The sequence below is a fragment of the Cryptosporidium ryanae genome (genome assembly GCF_009792415.1).
Source record: "Cryptosporidium ryanae isolate 45019 chromosome Unknown contig_26, whole genome shotgun sequence".
NCBI lineage: Eukaryota > Apicomplexa > Conoidasida > Eucoccidiorida > Cryptosporidiidae > Cryptosporidium > Cryptosporidium ryanae.
Window position 1 is genome coordinate 70,781 of NW_027125525.1, and position 17,234 is coordinate 88,014.

At 31.1% G+C, this 17,234-nt stretch overlaps 10 protein-coding genes across 10 annotated transcripts; 4 read left to right on the forward strand and 6 right to left on the reverse strand.

Annotated features, from left to right (window-relative positions):
- Positions 1–161: 161 nt before the first annotated feature.
- Positions 162–2,552, forward strand: FG386_001611 (DNA replication licensing factor MCM5 like AAA ATpase; the record flags this gene model as incomplete). The annotated part of the gene is made up of 1 exon (XM_067341004.1): positions 162–2,552. One exon carries the CDS (start codon positions 162–164, stop codon positions 2,550–2,552), a length of 2,391 nt encoding a protein of 796 aa, XP_067198075.1.
- A 106-nt stretch (positions 2,553–2,658) lies between these two features.
- On the reverse strand, positions 2,659–3,634 carry FG386_001612 (uncharacterized protein; the record flags this gene model as incomplete). The annotated part of the gene is made up of 2 exons (XM_067341005.1): positions 2,659–3,569; positions 3,616–3,634. 2 exons carry the CDS (start codon positions 3,632–3,634, stop codon positions 2,659–2,661), a joined length of 930 nt encoding a protein of 309 aa, XP_067198076.1.
- A 396-nt stretch (positions 3,635–4,030) lies between these two features.
- FG386_001614 (delta-COP) lies at positions 4,031–5,635 on the reverse strand (the record flags this gene model as incomplete). The annotated part of the gene is made up of 1 exon (XM_067341007.1): positions 4,031–5,635. One exon carries the CDS (start codon positions 5,633–5,635, stop codon positions 4,031–4,033), a length of 1,605 nt encoding a protein of 534 aa, XP_067198078.1.
- A 419-nt stretch (positions 5,636–6,054) lies between these two features.
- On the forward strand, positions 6,055–7,227 carry FG386_001615 (uncharacterized protein; the record flags this gene model as incomplete). The annotated part of the gene is made up of 1 exon (XM_067341008.1): positions 6,055–7,227. One exon carries the CDS (start codon positions 6,055–6,057, stop codon positions 7,225–7,227), a length of 1,173 nt encoding a protein of 390 aa, XP_067198079.1.
- Positions 7,228–7,254: 27 nt separating this feature from the next.
- On the reverse strand, positions 7,255–8,352 carry FG386_001616 (uncharacterized protein; the record flags this gene model as incomplete). Its single annotated transcript, XM_067341009.1, has 1 exon — positions 7,255–8,352. The coding sequence occupies one exon, from the start codon at positions 8,350–8,352 to the stop codon at positions 7,255–7,257; it is 1,098 nt and encodes a 365-aa protein (XP_067198080.1).
- Positions 8,353–8,454: 102 nt separating this feature from the next.
- Positions 8,455–8,958, reverse strand: FG386_001617 (uncharacterized protein; the record flags this gene model as incomplete). The annotated part of the gene is made up of 1 exon (XM_067341010.1): positions 8,455–8,958. The coding sequence occupies one exon, from the start codon at positions 8,956–8,958 to the stop codon at positions 8,455–8,457; it is 504 nt and encodes a 167-aa protein (XP_067198081.1).
- A 529-nt stretch (positions 8,959–9,487) lies between these two features.
- FG386_001618 (uncharacterized protein) lies at positions 9,488–10,843 on the forward strand (the record flags this gene model as incomplete). Its single annotated transcript, XM_067341011.1, has 1 exon — positions 9,488–10,843. The coding sequence occupies one exon, from the start codon at positions 9,488–9,490 to the stop codon at positions 10,841–10,843; it is 1,356 nt and encodes a 451-aa protein (XP_067198082.1).
- A 2,889-nt stretch (positions 10,844–13,732) lies between these two features.
- On the reverse strand, positions 13,733–14,386 carry FG386_001619 (uncharacterized protein; the record flags this gene model as incomplete). The annotated part of the gene is made up of 1 exon (XM_067341012.1): positions 13,733–14,386. The coding sequence occupies one exon, from the start codon at positions 14,384–14,386 to the stop codon at positions 13,733–13,735; it is 654 nt and encodes a 217-aa protein (XP_067198083.1).
- A 365-nt stretch (positions 14,387–14,751) lies between these two features.
- On the forward strand, positions 14,752–15,369 carry FG386_001620 (cysteine-rich protein; the record flags this gene model as incomplete). The annotated part of the gene is made up of 1 exon (XM_067341013.1): positions 14,752–15,369. The coding sequence occupies one exon, from the start codon at positions 14,752–14,754 to the stop codon at positions 15,367–15,369; it is 618 nt and encodes a 205-aa protein (XP_067198084.1).
- Positions 15,370–15,521: 152 nt separating this feature from the next.
- Positions 15,522–16,799, reverse strand: FG386_001621 (rhomboid family membrane associated protease; the record flags this gene model as incomplete). The annotated part of the gene is made up of 1 exon (XM_067341014.1): positions 15,522–16,799. One exon carries the CDS (start codon positions 16,797–16,799, stop codon positions 15,522–15,524), a length of 1,278 nt encoding a protein of 425 aa, XP_067198085.1.
- Positions 16,800–17,234: the final 435 nt, after the last annotated feature.

Below are 17,234 nucleotides of genomic sequence, written 5' to 3' on the forward strand. Positions count from 1 at the left end.
CCAAACTGCTATTTTAGTTGCTTATGGGGCGCTCTATTCCCCACACACATTTGTTAAATTTTCTATTTTCGATCCTTTTCACTAAATATCATAAATATAGTCAATTGCTTTTCTTCTAAATCCCTGTGTGATTTTACTATTCTAACGATTTAAGAAATAAAATGAATAATACCACTGGACCCGTTTTTTATGGGCACCCTTCAATTGAGCAAGACACCAACGACTGGAATGATGAAAATCAAGATGAGCAAGTGGGGTTACTTTCAACTGAAGAGTGCAAAAACAGGTTTGCTAATTTTATTAAAAATTTCAATCAGAATGGAGAATTTATTTACAGAGAAAGATTGATTAACTGCGTCTCGATTGGTGAGTATTCTCTCAAGTTGGAGTTGCACCACCTCTCTATAGAGGAGGTAACCGGTTCGGAAGTTGGTGGTATGAGTGTTGAGAGTTCCAGCTCACTAAGAAATAATTTAAATAATAATGAAAGTGATAGTGAGTCATTTATACAAAACTCCGGATATACTACCAAAACGTCGGGATTAATTAGATGTTTCAAAAAAGCACCTTTAAAATATATACCTTCCTGTGAATATGCACTAAAAGTGACGTATTTAGATCTTATTGGGAAAGCTAGAAAAGATCTATCTGAAGACGAAATTAATAATATGGTTCCAGATATACAATTGCAAATAATTTCAAACCTAGAACCAACATCAATAAGGGACTTGAAAAGCAACTTGATGGAGAAACTGGTAACCGTTCCAGGGATTGTAATTCAGGCATCAAAACCAAATAAAAAGGCATCTAAATTGAAAATTATTTGTAGACAATGTAAAGGTGTTAGGGCCTTGAATATCCCATCTTGGAGACAGGGAATTCTTCTTCCGAGGCTTTGCAATACCATTCCTTTAGGAGACGCTCAGAAATGTCCTTTAGATCCTTACCACGTATTATGTGACGAATCAGAATATATTGATATTCAAAATATGAAGTTTCAAGAGTTACCCGAACATGTACCAACTGGAGACATACCACGTCACATCTCACTCCACCTGACCAGGAGCTTAATTGATAAAGTAATTCCCGGTAATAGGTTGTATGTTGTTGGGATTTTGTCTTCTTTTGATAGAGAAACTTCTAATTTAGGAAAGAATAACAGGGGTGGTTCTTTAAGAACATCGTACCTGTATGTTCTTGGTGTAATGGATTACGGTAATTCACAAAAATATGATAGCATCGGAATTATTGCAAGAAATAGCTCTTTGTGTAATCAATATAACGAAATTGAAGAATTTAGACGTCTTGCCTCTCTTTCAAACATACACGATATGATAACACTTAGTATTGCACCTGCAATATATGGAAACGAATCTATAAAACGAGCAGTCTCTTGTTTGCTTTTTAGTGGAAGTTCAAAGGTTTTACCTGATGGTAATCGAATAAGAGGTGATTTGAATATACTTTTATTAGGAGATCCTTCTACAGCCAAGTCACAGCTTCTTAAATTCGTTGAGCGAGTTGCACCTGTATGTATTTATACTTCCGGTAAAGGTAGTAGTGCAGCTGGGCTAACTGCTGCAATTGTAAAAGACCATACAAATGGCGTGTATGCCCTGGAAGGAGGAGCAATGGTTCTCGCGGATGGGGGTGTCGTTTGTATAGATGAATTTGATAAAATGCGAGATGATGATCGCGTTGCAATCCATGAAGCAATGGAACAACAAACAATAAGTATTGCAAAAGCAGGAATTACAACTGTATTAAAGGCTCAGTGTTCTGTCTTAGCCGCAGCAAATCCATCTTTTGGTTCATATGATGATTCAAAGGATTTAACCCAACAACACGAGTTTGAATCCACCATATTGTCAAGATTTGACCTTATTTTTTTACTTAAGGACGAAAAGAATACCGAAAAGGATAGGCAAATTGCATCTCATATCGTAGACCTGCACTCAGGGTATCATATTAAAACTGATATTAACTCTGAACACAAGAGTTCATTTTTGAAACTCGAAACCCTCCAGAGATACATAAGATACTGTCGTGAGAACATAAATCCTAGGCTTTCTCCGGAGGCCGCAACAATACTAGAGAATTTCTACGTTCAAATCAGAGAAGAGAATCGCAATGAATCAATAGGTAACAAAAGTTCAAGGTCAAAAGAAAAAATACCTATTACCGTAAGGCAATTGGAGGCAATAACCAGGATTGCTGAAAGCTTTGCGAAGATGGAAATGTTGAACATTGCTTCCGAAAAACACGTTAACATGGCTATAAATTTATTTACTAATGCAACAATCGAGGCAATAAGGTCAAATATTCTCCTAGTGAATAACTTATCTCCTCATGAGCAATCTGCAATTATAGATGCTGAGACAGCCATAAAAAACAGATTACCTTTGAGGGCTAGAGCAGGAAAGAGTACAATAATAAAGGATTTGGTACTAGTTGGTTACGATCCACATTTCTTAGCTAAGGCTATGAAGATACTAATTCAAAAGGGAGACCTAATTGAAAGATCAGACTTCTCTGTCGTCAGAATTGGATAGTTTTATTAGGTTATAAGATATTCATTTCTTAAATACTCATGTTGACTATAATCTAATTCAAGGCTTTTATTCATGGACTACTAACTTATTTCATCGTATTAATTGTTTATGTCTCTTCCGATTCGTCGTCAGATAATTTAAGTACCTCTATATTGTATTTTGGTCCTTTAAATGGCTTCATAGTTTCATCTGAGGAACAATTTATCTGTGTAGGCAGGAATTCGTGTAAAGTGTCAAAACTCTGGTAAGATGGATAATAAATATAGCTCTCAGTTGTACCAAATGTATTAATTGTGTTAAATTCCTCAATCTGAATTCTTCTCGCAAGTTCCTCATCAGTCATATTTTCAGAATCTCGAGTCCCTAGATTTCTATCTATGGTATTCATAACATTTTGCTGAGAGCTACTGCTCGTATTATTCACACCAAATCGCGAATACCCAGATGGTCTTGAATTTTCTCGTGTTCTATGCGATTTATTTGAATGACCAATAATTGAGGTTGCAAACATCTTTATTGAACTGAAAATCCCTGAACTTTGCCTTGATTTTTTTGTTTTGCTTGTCCCTCCAGCATTACCTGAACTTCTGCCTGTTCCTGTACCTTCAGAACCTAAGTTGGATGTACTTGATTGGTTATTTGAAGATCCAGAAGTCAAATCCCCATTGTAATTTTTATTGTATCCAATAGAGCTTGTTGTGTTTGTAAGTTGATTATTATTGTCAAGTAAACTTATACTACCACTCCGATCTTGACGTTCACGAAAACAAGAACCTGATCCTTGATTCACACTGCAAATAGACGAAGAAGGTACTTTCGAGCGCTCAAAATAATTACTATTTCCCGTTTCACTGGCAGAATTATTATTTACTATTTTAAGATTATGCCTTTCATCCATTTCATTTGAGCTCGGTCTTTTTCCAATTGTCGGGTCATTTTTATACCTAAGATATCTCTGTCTTTCTCTTTCTCTGTACTCTAATATTGATAACTTTATATTTTCGTCCAAGTTAACATCTAATCAATAAGTTTTGTTGTATTCAAAATGTGACAGTCAACTTACTATCGGTGTTTCTTTCCATTTCTTAAATTTAGCATTAAGATATACAACATTCTTACGAATAAAAACTAATATTAAATTTTAGTTCGAGTTTAATGTTTTATCGCTTGAAAATTTCAGTTAATAATACAATATGTTCAATAAAAGTAATTTATCTGGTTTTAATCTATCAACTGAACAATACAAATTTACATGTTATTTTATTTTCCTAATAATCTCCACTAATAATAGCCCATGTCTACAATGGCGGCAATGTTGATTTAAAGCCTAAAACTCGAAAAAAAACCAAGGATTCAGTGTAAGAAAAATAGTTATAGTAATTTGAGTGCTAATTTTTTGTTAATTAGGAGAGGTTTTACTTCCACTTAACTAGTTTTATTCACCTATTTTATAGATAATAGAACAGTTTCTTTGTTTATTATTTAGATACAGCTACTTTGAACAAAGTTTTAGTGCACTTTGGTTTTATAATCTCGTTTCTTTTTCTGACCTCCATATTGCACAATACACTATCAGAAACCAAGTTGAGATCTATAGGTAAAAAATTTGATTCACTTGAGGTAAATTCAAGTGTGGCAATTTCACCTGGGGACAGTTTTTCTATTTTCCACAAATAGGAACCACTAATTAGAACGAAATCTCCAGTGCTGATCTGTTGGATTAAAGCATTACTTATAGGAATATGAACATTTATATCAGAAATAGTTTGTAAAGACTCTATTTCTATTGTAATATTAGTTGTTCCATCCGAAGCACCTAGAGGCCAGCAACTGAAAGAAAATGGAAGTTCAAAATTATAATCTATATTTGGGGTTAATCTCCATTTAACAAGAGGTATTGGTGTTTTCTTTGGTAGGGAACTCTTCAGGCCTTCTTTAAGAGCTAATACACCCTCTGCCTGGTACTTTTCCTTTGAAAGATTCGGATGAGTTCTAAATTGGAACCTTTTATCTTCAACAATTGAATAATCAGGAAATTCATCGTTGTCAATTGTTATCTGAAATATTCCTTGAATTTCTAACCTTGATTGAATCTCACCATCGCTACTTATTGTAAGTTCTGTCTTTTCCTCGATCATGGAATTCATATCTTCAATAAAGTCTGTAGGCTTAAACGAATAATGTTGTATGTCTGTATCTTTTTCAGATCTATTCAAATTGCTCATTTTAGGCACAGATTCAGATATTAATTCAACAGGTTTCTTCTTTCCAATGTGCATACCTTTTGATGGAGCATTAAATGAATGTGCATTTTCTATAGAAGAGTTATTTACTGCAAATTGTATATTTTTTGTGCCAGTTGAATCAGAATTAACATTAGAATTTTGCTTATCGCTTATTATTGTTTTGTTTGAACTAATTCCAACTGATTGAGCAAATTTACCAACACCTACAGATTCAGCGAAGGCAGCAATTCCGGAAAGAGATGACTTTACAATATTGTTGTTATTCATTTGAATAAAACTATTTACAGAGCTGTTATAAGATTCATGGACGCTTCTCTCTTTGTCTAATTTATTTGCTATATGTCTTCTTCGCTCTTTTTCCTCATTTTCTTTATTTTGTCTTATCATTTTATGCAATTTTTCTTCCTGAGACTCCATTTCAAGAGATATTTTTATTTGACTAAGGTTTACCGATTCCCTGTAACCAAAAGAAATGATTTCATCAAATGCAAAAATTATATCAAAGCAATTAGTCGAAATTAGTTCTTCTGTCAATGGAGGAGGATTATCACAACAATCATATAAAACCTGACAGAAAAGTCTCAATGTATCCATATCTTCAATTATGTTCGAATTTAAAGGGGTCATCAAAATCAAGTAGATATTGTCAAGGGCTTGATACACATACCTAACATTTTCAAGTTCAATAAATGTATACTCATTACTCAAGCAAAACTGCTCGATTCCTTTCATGAATGTATTTAAATACCCTTCTATATCTCCCCTACTCATTTCAACGAACTGTCTCGAAACGAGTATTCTCTTATTTGTTACAATAGATGCAGAATAAATAACCATTCTTATTTTAATACGACAAAAAATCAAACTAATCGTTTTCTATACCAGCAATCCCCAAAATTCTTCTCTACTTTTGAAAGGTATAAATTTTCTCTTTCAACTGAAGCTTCCTCTGATATCTTGAGGGTTTCTGTTAGCACACTCATTTTCGCGCAAATCCACTTTAATAATACCGTATTTGTGGAATCATTGCGTAAACCGAAAATCAATGTAAATTATTTTGTTAAAAAACTAAAGGAACTTTCCAACTTAGAAATGGCGTGAATTAATGTTATATTTAATATAAATGAAATAGCAAAGACCAAAAAAGATCAGTTTTGTTTTTTTTAGGTGATAAATATGTATATTCATAGAAATCAATATAAATTTACTATTCAATTTTTTTCTAGTCTGTAAATTGCTTTATTTATCATTAAGATATGAAATTTGAAAAGTCAGACAACCCAAGTATTTTTATAGACGGAGTTTTTGACCTCGTACATGCAGGACATTTCAATGCCTTGAGACAAGCAAGGCAATTTGGCGAAAAATTAATTGTAGGTATAAATTCAGATGAAGAGTGTTTCAGTTCTAAGGGCTGCTATCCTATCTACAACCAATACGAGCGTGGTGAGTTAATTAAAAGTTGTAAATGGGTTGATGACGTAATTGTTGGGACCCCCTATACTGTTAAAGAGACTCTTCTCGATAAAATAGGCTGTAATTTTGTTGCACATGGTGATGATCCTGTAACGTGTTCAGATGGGTCAGACCCATATAAAGAGCCGAGAGCTTCTGGTAGACTTAAGATATTTCATAGAACTGAAGGTGTAAGTACAACCTTCGTAGTCACTCGAGTTTTCCTTGCACTAGGTATTGGAATTGAAAAAATGCTTGCATATAAAGAATTAGGTGATAAAATCGAGGCATCCCTTGAGACGGTTTGCAGCACTAACGGAACCAAGATTGATAAGATTCTAGACTTTGGTTTTTCACCATGCCAAAGCTTAATTACTGCAAGTAGGGTATTAAGTTTCTCAGATGGGATTACTGGGATTGAGAACTTGAATTGTAAAAGTGACACAGTTGTATATATCGACGGAAGTTTTGATATATTCCATATTGGTCATCTAAGGCTGTTTGAAAGCGCAAAAAAAAAATTTGGTGGTCGCCTAATAATAGGTCTCTACGACGACAACACATCTAAAAGAATATACGGGAATACATTTCCAATACTAAAAATGATGGATAGAGCACTTACTTTGTTATCGATCCGCAATGTTGATGATCTCATTTTTAGTGCCCCACTAAAAATATCTAACGTTTTAATTGAGACATATGGGATAACTCACGTTATCTCCTGCAAATCAATTGAAAATTTTCTCAGCTTTGATCATATAGATTTGAAAACTGACACTGAATACTTTGAAAAACTAGAGGATTTCTGTTACGAAATACCAAGAAAAATGGGCATTTTTCATGTAATCTCGGATTCAAATTCTGAACTTTACTCTAACAAGGAGATTTTGTCACGCATAGCCCTCAATAAAGAAAAGATATTGGAAAATATAAATAAGAAATGGTCAAAGGAGATAAGTTTTTATGGAGATTGACAAATTTAATTTATTATTTCTATTTATCTAGTATACATAATAATCAAAAATATGATGCTCCCCACACATAGATTCATGTTCCACAAACTCTATGCAATTACAATTGCATTCGCAGATGAAATTTAATTCATTTTTGTAAATTACAGGAACAAAGATTGCAATAGGTAAACCTTGATTTTCGTTTATTGCTTCGCTTTTTTCAACTTGGTATGACTCTGATTGTTTGCAAACATCACAAACATATTTGAAGCAATTACCTTCTAAAGGTTTATGTTCTTGCTCTTTAAAGTTTACCTCGACAACTTTGTTTACACTTTTCATATCTCTTCTTTCCCCACTCCTTGGTTGTTTGATTCTAAAATTGGCAAATTTATTACCAGAATATTCACTGTCATTACTAAGACAATTGTCCCTGTTCCCATAGGTACCTGATCTACCTAATTTAATTTCTGAGGATTTTCTCCTTTGTGAAGCTTTAATTCCATTTTTCCCTCCAGTTATGCTATAATTTAGATTTGAATCGGTATTAAATGGCGAAATTACTTCTGTACTATTCTCGGATTTTTTGTTCTTAATAGACCCGGTAGAAAGGTCCGAATAACTCTTCAACATTGAGGTAGTCGAGGTTAAACAATTAGAATTAGAAGTTGAGCTTGTCTCACTAATTAAACTTTCAGAAGAACTCTTAGAACTTTGATCACAAAAGTTTGAGAATTCTATGGATTCGTTTTTTATTGGAACGGTATCATCGTCATCTACTGATCTAGATCCGGAAGAAGAAAGAGCCTCAATGAATTTTTCACCTCTTAACTTGCTGTCTAAAGTGCCAGTATCAGAAAAATAATAGTCATTTGAAACTTCGTTTTTTCCAATTATATTATCCGAAAAACTAGTCTTCAAGTTTTTGTTTTCAATGGTATCCACACTATTAGCTGCAACTAATTTCATTTCTTCCTCATCTTTTAATGAAATCAATTTTTCGTTCTTTTTACCTTGAAATGTACCAAAACCTTTCTTGAAAGAATTTTTAATTTTGTTATTTAAAGTCACATTTTCATAATTCTTTCTGTACTTGTCTTTTATACGTGAAAATACAGACAATGAACGCTTACTTTTTATTTCCATTCAAAAAGTCTTACTATTTTTTTTTTGAAAATAATCATAGAAAATTGGTATCATTTTAACAGAAATCCAAGGTTAATCCCATACGTTCGGCTTTCAGAAAAACTAAGAGTTATTTTTCTTCTCCATGGAACTGCCACGCAAGATATTTTGCAAAAAAGATATCTGATCTTCAAGAAATTGATTTGAATTCCCACTATTTTCGCTCATTACAATAGCATCATCAACAAAAGAAATGCATTTTCCACTTTCTACTTTCATATTGTAAGGCAATGTTGTTTTCATTGAAATTTTGCAATAATTACCTATTTCACATCCCTCACTAACTCTGCAACCTATTTCAAATGAATTATTATTACCTATAAATCGCGGATTTAAAACCTGACTCCCAACATGAAACCAATTTTCATCTCCAATAATCAATCTATTGTCTGTATTATTCACAATCTTTACCAACTCCTCAATTACATTTTTATTTCCTAACACTATTCCTTTGTTTCCTCCATCTATAATAGCCCCCGGGTTCACAATACATCCTTCACCCATGACTACCTCACCTTTAATGTTAGACTCGTGACAAATTATAGTATTTCCTGTTTCTAAATTCATATTTCATGAATTACTTAATTAAATAAATCAACTCAAAAATCTAACCGGAAAACAATCATTTTTATTCCCACTTGTTTTCATATGTGAAGAGGGGGCGAAAATAAGACATTAAATAATTTGTAATGTAACAGCAAGTCACACCTATATAAAATTAATTTATTATCTGATAATATACCTCTTGTCATTATTTCTGTTATTTTGTTCTTGTTATCCTGCAGTTATTCAAACTAATTGACTATTTGTTAAGTGATTATTGTTGTCATTTATAACTCTATGCGTACAGCCATTAATAGATCCTTTATGTGGACCCATTCCAATAAAATATTATACTCTTGTGACAAATTTCTAAGCTGATGAAATTAAAAGCTATGGGAAAATGATTTAATTTATGATGTGATTCTAGAGTTCTTCGCTGTGATTGACTTGTAATTCCTTAGATGAATAAAATAGAATATGTCAATAATAAGTGCGATTTCATTTTAAGTTTTAAGAATTAAAAATTAAATACCTAAATATATTAATATTGTTAATGGAAGAAACAATAACAGAAATTGAGAAACTCTTAACAAAAAATAGAGATGAAGATAAATTTTATAAAGAAAAGGAGAACGTTGAAGAAAACAAAAAGAATAACTCGTGTTATTCGGTAATTTCTAGTGATTGTAATTCACTAATTACACCAGGAAGATCGAATCCCAAAAATATAACCAAACACTGTATTTTATGCAGAGATTATAGCAGTCCTATATGTACGAACTGTAAACAAAGACCAAAGGTTTCTAAATCTAAGAACAAAAGGAAAACTAAAATTGTTCCAAATGGCAAGGTAAAAGCTCTTGCAAAACAGTTTGAACACGTTTTTCCTGAAATAAAGAATGATTCGCCTTTTTCCTCATGTAAAAATGTTGTTATAACTGCAAATGAGTTGAATAATTACTTAATGAATAGAGAAGTAACCCATAATAATGGAATAAACAATACACATAATAGAAGTCAGAAAAATTCAATAAGTTCAGATAACCTTCAAAATTCACCAAGTAACATTTCTGCAAGTTCGACTTCATCGTCCTTGTCTAAACGTAAAATTACCCCAATTAAGGATCCTGATATTTGTGGCTTAGTAGATCCCATAGAAACAATATTCAACTCTTCGAACAATACTCAATTCGTTGAAATAAAGGATTGTTCTATAATTGAAGGATTAAATAGAGAAAATATAGGTAACTTTGAATCTAACGTTATTTCTTTAGAAAACTTACCTGAAGAGGGTGAGAATATGCATAAAAATGAAGATAATATTATTTTTGCATTCGAATCTTTGAATCACATAGAACAGAGGGCGTTACTGATCAGCTGGATTACGATGTCACTGAATTCAAAAGGATCAAATCATACTGACTCTGAAATTGATGATGAAATTATGAAATTACTTAGGGAATTAGTAGAGGATTTGGAATATAGAAACTTTAGTAAATCAAGTGAAAATTCTCAAAATTTTGACAATGAAGTGAATTCTGAAATACATGAAGTTTCTGTTCCATATAAAAAAAAGCAAAGTTCAAGCTTATATGAACTAAAAACTAAAATTCAACCTAACTTAACTAGTAAATTCAGAAATTCTGGAATATCGAGTGGGCATCTCAAAACTAAAAATAATCCTAACTTTTTTATAAATATAGGAATACCGGAAGATGAAGAAATAGAAGAAAATTATATCGATTATTTTATTTCCAGAACTAATTTTAAAAGCAAGATTGAAGTAGAGTCTGTAATTATAGATGAAAGTGAACTCAGCCCAAAATCTGAAATAACTTTGTTTGATAATTTTGAAGATGAAAATTCAATAACTACAATAGGAAATAACTTTTTTGGTTTCTTTAACTAAATAATTAGAGAAGTAATTTTATTATGTTATATAACTTTTGTATTTCATTAAAAAATTTCATTGGTTCGCTAGTTGTAAAATTCCAATTGATTTTTTTTTAAGAAAGCATTCAAGGGCATTTTACTTTCATAAATTGGCTTCAACCTGCAGCACACAAAAGTGAACTTTTTTTTTCAATTTTAGTAAATGTAAACGAGAAAATATGAATTTAAAGTTCATAAAAAGTAATCAAGCCTTTCTGATAATGAAAAGTACCCTTATTTACGATACATTTTTAAGGTCTAAATTTATATCTAATGCTAAATTATTAAATGACGTCTGAAAATATACATTGATTAATAAAATTACCGAGACCAAAAATAAGTTAAATAGATAGATTAAACTTATAGATTTCAAACTATCATTCATATGAAAATATTTGAATTTATTTTTTGTCAAACCTATTTGTAAATTTTTCTTTATCATTTATAAAAGTAATTTTTTTAATGATGTATCACTTCAAAATAACAATGAGTTTAACAGAAAATCACAATTTTAGTTCATGAAAGTTATTGAAGCATTGATATTATATATTGTACTCGCTATTTTTCTTACTCTTAATTTTATTTATAATCAAGTAATTTTAGGTTACATAGTTACTCAAAAAGCTGTAACTACTAAAATGTAGCTATTTCGACACATCTCAATGTATGTGGTCCTTGTCATTTTATACCATTTTATGTTATACAAAAAGTATTTAAAATTGTAAATAAAAACCCTAATTTTAATATTTAGATGTTTAATATTTCTTATTTCAATTTAACACTCTTCAAAAATCAAGTGTCTAAGAAGAAAATTTATCAATTAGACAAATTAAGTTTAATATTAAATCTAATCCTTTTATAAAACTCATATTAAGAGTATAAAAATAAATAATAATCATGTTTGAAATATACATTTGTTCATTACCTGTCTTTTATCATTAAAATTATCCTGTTCGAGTTCATGTATAAAATATAGCCATCTAACATTACACTTATTTTTTCACACCAAAATAAAGTTAATTATTATAAAATTAACATAATTTAGATTTATTTACTCATAAGAATCCAATAAAAAAATCAAAATAAATTAAAATAACCTACCTGTCAAAGACAAACTAATGAGGTGAGATAAATCCATATTTCCTTTGTTTAATAGGCCACAATCTTAAAAATTTAATTTTTTCCGTAAATCTTACTAATTTGTGAAATAATTTCAATAACTCTAATATATAATTAATTTCATATGTTAAAGATAGTTCTTTCTCCTTATTTCTAAAAATACAGAGTTCCTTCTCAATCAAGACCTGGATCCTAATTCCTCTTTTTGACAAAAGTATGTTATTGTTAATTGTTGTTTAAACGATTTAAAAACATATTTTAATTTATTTTTCATTTCAGAAGTCATTTCATTTTGAATATTTGCTTCAATTTATGACATTGAATATTCAATGCAGTTATTGTTTATGAAGCTATAAACTGAAACGTTTTTTGACTCTCCAATTTATGGAGTTCCTAGTTTTATGTCCATTATATTTGACTCGAAATAATTTCTTAAAGAATTAATCGTTTCTACTTAAAATATGTATTTTCAGATTAAAAATCAATGACTGCAAAATTCATATTTATTAAATGCCCTATACCTCTTTGAATTTGTAATCCGATCATTAATATTATTAAGTCTAACTTCCCTTTTAAATTTTGATATGATTTTATTTATTTTCAGTAAACTAATACTTTTTAAAGAATAATAGAAATTATATTCATTGAAATTACCATTTTTTAATACATTGTAAACTTTGTTCGTCTTTTGTAAATAAAACTACTGTTGAATTCAATAAGCTTTTTTACAAGATTATTTGTATATGAACTTAAATGGAACTATATCTTTTTCAGTTAATTTAAAAAAGCATAAATTAATACATTGATAATATTACAAGTAATCTCTTTATTATTGTCTAGCATACCAAGCTATATTTTGATTGCGGTAACCATGTATTTTATTGGGGGCGGGAGAGGGACAAATATAGAATGCAATAGGAACTGTAACATATTACAAAATGAATCTGTGATTTTAAATAAAATACATTAACAAGCATACATTCGTCTTTATAATTAGTAATTCTTTGAATTTTTAATTTAGTTAACTCAAATTTTACCTATGAAAGGTTCTCACCGTCATATTTATGTTCTGGAATTTCTGAAAACATTAAGAAAGAAATTTTAAATAAAAAATTCCGAATTAAGTAATGAACATTCTGTATTTCAAAAAACTTGTTTATGAATTGAAAAATTTTAAAAGTAACAGTAAGAACTAATAAGATGATATATTTTTAAAAAAATTTGAATTGTATGTACTTAATACTATTACCTACGGAAAACTTTTGGACAATCGCTTATATTATGAATATATTTCTTGGAATAAATTAAGTGTAAAAATGAATTTCCTTATACATAAATGCTCTTGATATTTTTATTGTTTTAACACCCACAAAATATCTCATTAATTAAAAATATATGTTTAATATACTTCAAATATAAATACATATATACATATATATGAACACACAACTCATATCAAGTAACTTTTAAAATATTCAAAATGGTTCTACAATATCATTTTTGAAATAATAATTGACTATATAAATAGATATACTTCGTTAAATGCAATAATATATAAAAAAACACTATGTTGAAGAGAATAGGAAGGGAAAATAAATATAAATTGAAAATACTTGCAACAACTAATAGACAGAAAATTCAATAAAATGAAAATTCATTTAATGTTAAAACGAATGTTTATATCTAATTAAATTACAAATCAAAACAAAGTCTTTAAGTAAATATATTTAAAAGTAAACAAGACAAGTTAATCTATATCTCCTTCAAAACCATCACTTTCATCAGAACTACAACTCGACTTATTTTTAATACATATTTTCATTTTTGACTTTGTAGTGCAGGCGAAAAACAATATTCTCTGCATTTTTGTATCATAGAAAAAGTAATCAAATGAAAACAGGCATCCATCATCAGAAAAGGGGCCTAACTCGTCATTTCCCATTAACCTATATGAATATATTTCAGTATTTTCTATTTCAACTGCATCTCTAATGTTTTCCCAAAGTTCAACTAAAAAATTTGGATAAATTCGCTCAACAACACTTGATAGGTGGTAATTGATATTGTTATATACATTTGAAAAATTTTTTTCTTTGAAAATATTGTCTGGTTTTATTATACTAAATTCATAGTCGGGAAAACACTGGTTCATAGTACTTATCAAATTCACTAGAAGTTCACGAACGTCCTGTCGCTGTACAGGCCCAATTGGCGAATGTGAAATCCACTGAGGTGAGACACACACCTCGCGATCTACCCTTTCACTTAAGTCGCATTCTTCTCTCATTTTTTCTGAGCAAGTAAAAAGTTCAAGTCTTCCATTTAAAATTCTATCACCCACATCCAGGTTATTCAAGATTACAGACAATCGATTTAATCCAGAATGCTCCAAGAATCGCATCCTGATATTTTATGTATGAAAATATTTTCATATTTGTAATTTGTATTCACACTCCTACTTCTTCCTCGACGTTAATTAAAATCTTTTGATCAAAACTAATCTAAACCGCTACCGCCAACAAAAAAAAATTTGCGATCTCATTTATTTGTATAAATGTGTAATATGCCATTTGCAATTTTTGTAATACACAACACTAATTTTTCAAATTTTTGTCCCGCTATTTATCCCTCCTATTTTGGGCGGAAATTAATTGTCAAGTAAGAGAATAGAAAGTGGTATAAGTAGATTTTAATTTTTTACATATCTATCTAATTTTGTTTTACTAGATAAACAGCCTTGAGAATAATTGTTATTCTTTTATAATAATGGTATCAAGTAATATCTGCCCAGCCTCAGGTATAAATGATAGTTCAAATTCACTAGTTACTTCAAATTGTAAAGTTCCGGAGTGCCATTGCGAGGGAAACGGAGTTGTTACGACACAATCATCTGCTCCGAATGTTACCCAAAAATGCTATATTACTAACTCTGGGTGTCATGAGGCTGTGGTGACAACAACAACCCAAGAAGTTAGAAGGCATAAATGCCCACCGAAGGTTCAAAAGATACACGAACATGTTAACACACCTCAAAATCATAATTGTCCACATCAAGTTAACAACAGCTCGTGTAATTCAATCCCTATGGGCTTCAATGCATGTAGTATTTGCACTGGGTCTAGGAATGTTTGTTGTGGTAAACCTGGTGTCTGCTTCCGCAGTCAATCCCAAAACTACCAGTCAATTTGTAACAGATCTCACAGTTATTACACTTGTTGTTGTTGTTGTTCAACTTCTACCGTACAAACAACGCTATATCCTGTATTTATGGCATATCCCTTTGCCCAAGGTAGAAATATTGAGGTTCCCTATACATATTTCTCACAACCACAGAGTTTAACATCTCGTTACCCTCTTACTGAGGGAGCTCAGTACCAATATTAATTTTATATATTAAAAAGGAAAATTAAAGAAGCAATAGATTAACCTTAGCTCTGATTTAACTATTAGTGATCTAATTCATGTGTTTTCTATCTACTTTCCTATCTTACTCGTCACTATTAAGAAATCATGAATCAGTCTTGAGTCAATTCAGTTCAATTGTTAGTAGTGGAGTTGCAAGTATTTATCCATGTTGGTGAGCTGGAGCACCAAAATACATCTTCTGGAGAATTACAACAACTACATGCTTGAATTCCAGAAAATGATAAATGTCCTAACGCAGGATTAAATCTGGTGTAGAAAGGTTTGTACAACAAAAACATGAATCCAAGAGTCAAGATTGAAGCCAATATTAAGAATGAAATTACTCTGATAGTTTGCAAACCTCCACTACATGCACAATTCACAGGGATAATTCGTTGATAGAAGTACGAGTGCTTATTTCCTTCATCAAATGAGTCGTAAGAATCATTATGTGATCCCAAGTATTTATTTGATTCTTGGACACTACCTTTTTCAACATCAGATGTTTTATTTGGTCTTGATCTGCCTGAATGTGATCTCCTCGGAAATGATTCCATGCTTGAGAATGACCAGAGTAGTCCCGCTACGAAACCACCAATGTGTGCCCAGTTGTCAGTATTTGGCATAAAACTCAACGAAATTCCAGCCAAAGAGGCCAGACATACTAACAGCACATAAAGAAACTGCCAACCTGAGTTTCTCCAATTTTCAAGAAGAAGAACAATTATCCCAGCCAAGAGGGCAAAGAAACATGCAGATGATCCTGCAGAAATTGAACATGGATCCAGAACTGCAGAGGCCAAATTACCCGCAAGACCTCCTAAAAAATACAATATTACATATCTCCATATAACCCAACGAGTCTCAAGAATTATCCCGAGAATAACCTGACTAGAAAGATTAATCAACAAGTGTAAGAAACCGGTATGTAGCCAAAATGACCAAAATAGGCGAGTAATCTGCCCAGTTCTTACTAGATTTGTGTCAAGCGCACCCATATCGAACACAATTTGTGAAGGAGGTCCAAATAAATAACCATCTTTTATACTTAAAATTGAATAACCATTTGTAAGGCTACTAAACACCAACTCCTGCAAAAATACAAAAATAATACTTGATGCCAGAAATGTTGTGGCTAAATAAGATATCCTAATATTTCTTAAGCCAGGAGCACCACCGACACAACAAAACATAGTAACTAGCAGTGAATTGCTTTTTGAATTTTTCTTATCCGATCCCCTATGCTTACTTAGGTTGTCAGAGGGATTTTGCTTTAAAATTGAAATATTATTATCTGAATTACCCATGACTCTTCTGGAGCTTTCGCTATTCGATACAAAGTCAGTAGATTTTTCATGGCAATTTACCTGACTCTCTTCTACAAAACCTAATTGACCACCAGATGACATTTCAACTTGATGTATCATATCAAAAACTTCCTGACTTATTTTTCACTACAAATCAAGTAAACCACTTAATTGAACCAAAGTTTACCTTAAATATGGCCAAGTGACTCCCAATATAGTTCTGCACAACTTGCAAAAAAAAAAGTTACTTGACAGGATCGCAAGTATAACCTCCGCGCGTTGCCATTACGTAAGTAGTCTACGACAAATAGCAAAATTTACACTTTGGGGTAGCAATTAAATCAGAGGCTAACTAGACACTAAAGGTAGGAAAAGAGCAATAACAGAACATTTTTTACATCGCTATTACCACCTTGATATTCTAACTTTTTCCTTTAATTATTAATGCTAGGGTTGCTGAATTGAGCAATACTTTTGTTTGTCCTTGCAAATTAAAGTTGAAAACCTCTCTTCAGAGAGAAATCTAACTTAAATCCT